Raw genomic sequence first — 6,162 nt, 5'->3', positions numbered from 1 at the left:
TGGTTCATCTCTCTTTGCCTTGCCCTGTTGGATACTGTTCGCCGATCGAAGACCCACGCTTGTCTAAGGAATACTCTTTGTCTTGCCTCGTCTATGTCTGTTTGCTGTATATCAACCAATGCTTGTTTATGACCACGCCTTTTAATAAAGCTTTGCAGATGGATCCGCGCGCCTCATGTCTTGTTCGCCCAGTTACACTTAGCATGAAATAAATGTATTTCAAATACATTTTAGTATATTTATTTTCCACACACACACATTTAATCTAAACATTTAGTATTATTTATAAAAATATCACAGGAGAATTTGATAATGGACAAATGAAGTTATGCAAGCAAGAAGCGTGTGTTTAAAGATTATTTATTTTTAAAAGTATCCATAGGGCAGAAAGTGCCCATATTTAAAGAAACACCCACAAATGTTTTGTAAGGTTGGAACTCAATTTGTCTTCATTAAATGTAGGGATACAGTGGATTTCAGTTCATTGCTAATACAATACATTAAACACCATTAAACCTAATGGTTCATATATTACTCTTCAAAATATACAAATATCTAGAATTTTTTACAAATTGAAATACAGTTTTTTTTGGTACAACTGTCACAACAGAATAGAAATAATAATAATTGATAATAATAAAAATAATAATTCCATTTGTTCCTAGGCTTCGATCAACTCAGCTAATCTTTGCTCATTCAGATGTTAATGAATTAAAGAGATCACACGTAATCCGATTATCAGATCTGCCATAATACATGATAAATAGAAGTCTGATTTAGATATTTAGTTTTTACGCATTTTATATAAATTCTACCGTTTTATAACCAAATCTAAATTCTATATATTGTATAATATAAATTCAAAAAGTTTATAACCACACAGTCATTGGGAAAAAGTAAAAATATTACTTTCTTGATAAAAAGCCTTTGATAAAGAGTTCAAAACAGTTCAAATTTTGATATAATTTTTGATCACCTGCTCAAAATAGTGTCATTCTGTTCCAACACATGAAAAGAGATTTCAGATGAATTTAGAAAAGATTTGTTAACGTTTAAGTGATACAAAATTAGTTCTAATCATTATTTCGCCATTATCATGACCCTCTTGGACTGGGCATGCGTAGAATTTGGGTCATGTGACTATGATCCAAATCACATGAGTAAATTACCAGCTTCAGATAGACTGAAGCGGTTTCTAGGTCATTGAACTAGTTAATCATTATGAGTTTACATTTACTTTTTACATCATTGACCTCAAGAGTTTATGCACTAAATGTTGACAAAATTATGTTGTTGACAAATTATGTTCAAGGGGCACACAAGATTTTTATTTATTTTTTCCAGAACTGTATAGACACATTGTTGAATTGTTGATTATTCTCATCAGTGTATAAATCTATATGCAATCCTCTGTATGACAATATAGTGTTGCCTCATGCTGAAACATGCATAAAAATATACAAAAAGACTAGATTAAAGCAGTTATTGCAAACCAATAGCATTGTGTAAATTCACAAAATAATTTATAAGGTATAAAATAACTATTTTAAAGTAGTTTTTTAATTCACATTCTCTTTTCAATTTGAGCCTCCTTTACTGTGTTTTTGGCCTGTTGCAATTAATACATTTGTAATACTTAATCTCATATATTAGGAAGGAATATAATATTAACTTATAATATTAAAGATATTTACAATAAGCCAGCACAAGACAATAAGTAGCTAAATGGTGAATAAGTCAAAAACATTTGCTAAACTAATATGAAGTACATGAGAAATATTATAGGAAAAATATAAGCAGGACCTTTTTGTCTTAGAAGGTAGTTATTATTGCAAAAAAAACACCATTAAACTCCAGATGTTACTGTAGAGGCTGTGATGAGTGTTGATCGTAGCGTGTGGTTTCACAGCTAAGAAAAAAACAATCAGTCTGACTAGTTATAATAAAGTATTTCCAGCAGTCATGGCAATGTACTGTCCACAAAATAAATAAATAACAATATGGCATTGTACAGTTTAGTCAAGTCATTAGAAAACATAACATTTCTGATTTGTTTTTACAACAGATAACATAAAGAACATCATAAAGACCAAAAAAAATGAATTACAGTGTTTCAAAGTTAAACAGTACCTTTGCTCTCCACATTATAGTTCAGACCGCCAGCAGCAAATCAATCAGTTTTATTAGCATCATTCCTAGAAAGTAAAAAAGAAAGAGAAGGTGATGACGGCATGATCTTGGAAAGAAATGGCATGGAGAATAAGACCAAAAGTAATGCCTAAATGAATGGTGCACTATATTAAAATATATTTAATACTGAAGATGTATTCATTCATTCATTCATTCATTTATTTACAATAGTTAATACAGTTCCTCAGCCATGCTAAAACACACAATATAGCTGTAAATGTTCTCCTCCCTCAATATTTATGATTCTGCACTATGTCTAGGTCTGTGGCTCTGACCATGTGAACTTAAAATGATCCTTTAACATTATCAGATCATGCTGTAATATGATCATCAGGTTTTGTCTATGCCAGCATAATTTGCTGCTGTCATTACAGCAAAAAAGGGACGTACTAAATATGGAAGCCAAAGGGCAAAGGTATCCTCAACCTTAATGTTTAATGTTTGTGGCGTGTAGTGTTGTGAAATGTGAAATGAAATCCAGAACAGCACAGAAAACAGGTGAAGTCATCAACCTATGAACGAGTGATGATTATAATAACGATCATACTTCTACTGTCATTAGGTGGGCACACAATCATGTCTAAATGAACATGCCCTGATGGTCCGTGTCCTTTGCACCTGTCACATCCCGCCGCTATAACGTTTCATTGAAATCATCACTTGCTGATAGATTGCTAATGATATCGCTCTCTCTGTGCCACACAACCCCCAAACTCTGCTGTCTGTAAAGCAGAGGAATGAGTCTCTCTTTGATTTGGAGGGCTGACCCTCTTTTAGTACAAAAGCATTGAACTACATTTACTGCATAAAGCATGTGTTCTGTTTAAATTAATATGTTATTCAATATGGAAATTAAAAGAATTTGTCTAGCAATAAAATTCCAGATCGTAATTTCATATTTACATAATAAAACACTATATATTCAGATTTTATATTCAGGCATTTGAAACTGATAAAACAAAATGATGATGTATTTGTAGGGTATCAGACAATTTAAGATTCGATCAGAACATCGTTGAAACATGAGAAGCCGAATTCCACAAAGAGGCCCAAGACAACAGGATGGTCATAAATCAGATCCTAGCACCAGCCCGTCTGAAGCAAGCCTAACCAACCAACTCTTTCACAGAACAGCTTGCAACATTAACACAAAATAACACTTATTGATAATCCCTACTCAGGAAGGAGAATGTCAGTTTTGGGGCAAGTAACCAAGATTAATGGTCAAAGAGATGACCATCACAAGCTAAAGACTTCCCCGGATTGGTTTCCCCCATCTAGAAGACAATACTTATGAGACCTTTTAACCTCTTTGGTCTTCACAGAACATGTCCTTACGTTCACAGAATGGCACAGAGACTGTCTTTTACAGATGTAGATGCACCAAAAGGACTTATAAACGAATATCAGTCCATTGCTTAACTCCATATCATGTATGTAACCCACACATTTGACTATCATGTTCTAATCACTCATTGTGTGTCTTTTTAATTACTACTGAATAGCTTAACAGTTCATATTCATGTGTGTGTTTGTTCTTGCTTGAAACGTTTCTTCAAATCAATTATTTGTAAAATGTATTATATTCTTGTTATAGAAATCATGTCCAAATGATACTCTATAAGAGCGGGGAAATTCGGATCATGTGACTGATAAGACAACATATTGATTTATGTATTGGGAGGAGAAACAGAGCAACACCCCGAGCTAAGACAATGTCTAATTGGTCAAGGCACCATTTGGGATGTGTCCAACAGCCATGTTTAAATACTCAGGACACCGTTAAATTAAGCTTTTTTTGCTTTATGCTTTTAGCCATGCTTTTTTTCCACTGCCTTTTGCCCGTGAATTCAAGCGCCGTTCCAGCGTGCTTCGGCCTGCATGCCCGCTGCTACTTAACCACGATGAGAAGAAAAACCAGTCTCGTTACATCCCTTTTATTCTTTTACTTTAGTTTCTTTTCTGTTGAGAGTTTCATGTTCTGGGTTAAGTTTGCCGCAACGCTGTGTCTCCGAGTTCACCTCGAGTCTGTGACCGCCTCAAACTTCAACCAGCCCACAACTCTGCATCTTCAGCCAACACCCAACCATCGGCTTCCCAAGACGTCACTTCAACGACTACTGAACTCCAGCCAATCAGCAACCTTGGGGAACCCCCTTTTCTACAAAGGGAACCTCCTACACAGGCAATGCAAGTACCTCCAGATTCTAGCTGAACTGGTGCATTTAATATATAGTTTAACAGCCTCATTCAGAAACTCAATGCGAGGGTTAATTAAATGATTGATGGTTGTTCAGGTCTATGCAATTGCACATATTGCTATAAACTAGGGATTTCACATTTTCACTCTCTTAAATTCATTCTTTCCTCACTTTCTCTCTTTTCTGCAACTTGTGTGAATGTGTGTGTTTGTGTTTGTGTTAGATTAGTTTATATTTCTTAGATTTATCCAATAAAGTCTTATTTATATTGAAAAGAGAAGTATCTTGTGTTTTGTGCTCACAAGTTAATGTCTTAATCTGCCGATCTTGTTACTGTGCTATTTAATAGTGTTTTCACTATATTTTGGATTTTAATATCCAGTGCAGAGTTGATGTTATACTCGTTCAGTGAATCGCTGCCGACTCAGTGATCAGCCGTGAAACAGTGATTCTGTTCAAATTCCCTATAAAATCATAAATAATTCCCTTGGAGCTAAATTGACCGGTTTCCCTTACAGTACATTCATGTATAAGTAAAATTAATGTCACAAAATGTACACTGCTGTTCAAAAGTTAAAGATATTTTTTTTTTTTATAAGTTTCTTATGCTCATCAACGCTGCCTTTATTTGGTCAAATTTACGGGGGAAAAAACAGCAGTATTGTGAAATATTGCAATTTAATTAATGGATTTTAATATACTTTTAAACATAATTTATATCTGTGATCTGCAGCTGTATTTTCAGCATCATTACTCCAGTCTTCAGTGTCACATGATCTTCAGAAATCAGTCTAATATACTGATTTATTATCAGTGTTGGAAACAGTTTTGTGCTGATTCATTTTTATTTATTTATATATTTATTTATTTTGTAGCCTGTGATACATTTTTCAGGATTCTTTGATGTATATAAAGAACAGCATTTATTCAAAATAGAAATATTTTTTTAATAATATACACTATCATTCAAAGGTTTGTTGTCAGAACAATGTGATAAAATGTGATAGTAAAGACATATATAGTTCGAAAAAAATAAATACTGTTATATTTATTCATCAAAGAATCCTAAAAAAAAAAAGCATCACAGGTTCCAAAAAATATGAAGCAGCACAACTGTGTCCAACACTGATAATAAATCAGCATATAAGAATGATTTCTGAAGGATCATGTGACACTGAAGACCGGAGAAATGATGCTGAAAATTTAGCTTTGCTTCACAGAAATAAATTGTATTTTAAAGTATATTTAAAAAGAAAACCCTTATTTTAAATTGTAATAACATTTTACAATATTATGGGTTTTTTCTGTATTTTTGATTAAATAAATGCAGCGTTGAGGAGCCCTAGTGAAAAATAAATATATGTACCTGAAATACATTTCATGCTAAGTATTACATTTTCATGTTTATGTACTTAATGCCCTGCAATTGTACTTTTAGTATACTAAACTGCTATACTTAAAATCTGCTAAATTGGAACAACTAATTGTGTGCTTAATTCACTTTAATTGTGCAGAAGTAGTGCTGAGGTACAATTAAAGACATACTTAGTATATTTAATTGTGCTGAAGTGGAACTATTGCACGTTTACGTCAGGTACACTTAAAATATTTTGCATTTAAAGTCCGATATTATTCAAAGATCATACAATTCTCATCTAAAGGGACATTTTAGACTTAATATTAAGAAAAGTGCATTGTGCACAAATGTAATATGTGACCCTGGACCACAAAACTAGTCTTAAGTCGCTGGGGTATATTTGTAGCATTAGCC

General features: G+C 33.2%; 1 protein-coding gene across 2 annotated transcripts in view; it reads right to left on the bottom strand.

Moving 5' to 3' along the window:
- Positions 1–591: 591 nt before the first annotated feature.
- Positions 592–6,162, bottom strand: part of ccdc136a (coiled-coil domain containing 136a) — a 30,707-nt gene continuing 25,136 nt past the window's right edge. The window contains exons 8-9 of one of the 2 annotated variants that reach the window (XR_013783986.1): positions 2,131–2,195; positions 592–1,909 (exon numbers count right to left, since the gene is read on the bottom strand). Coding sequence is in view for 1 of the 2 variants with exons in the window: in XM_079412567.1 (XP_079268693.1) it covers positions 2,190–2,195 (6 nt within the window). In the remaining variant the exon portion in view is untranslated. Of the gene's footprint in view, positions 2,196–6,162 lie in introns of both variants that reach the window. The other variant, XM_079412567.1, reaches the window with a different exon arrangement.

Source organism: Barbus barbus, assembly GCF_936440315.1.
Source record: "Barbus barbus genome assembly, chromosome: 48".
In the NCBI taxonomy this organism is placed as follows: Eukaryota; Metazoa; Chordata; class Actinopteri; order Cypriniformes; family Cyprinidae; genus Barbus; species Barbus barbus.
This window is presented reverse-complemented; position numbering and strand designations above follow the sequence as displayed.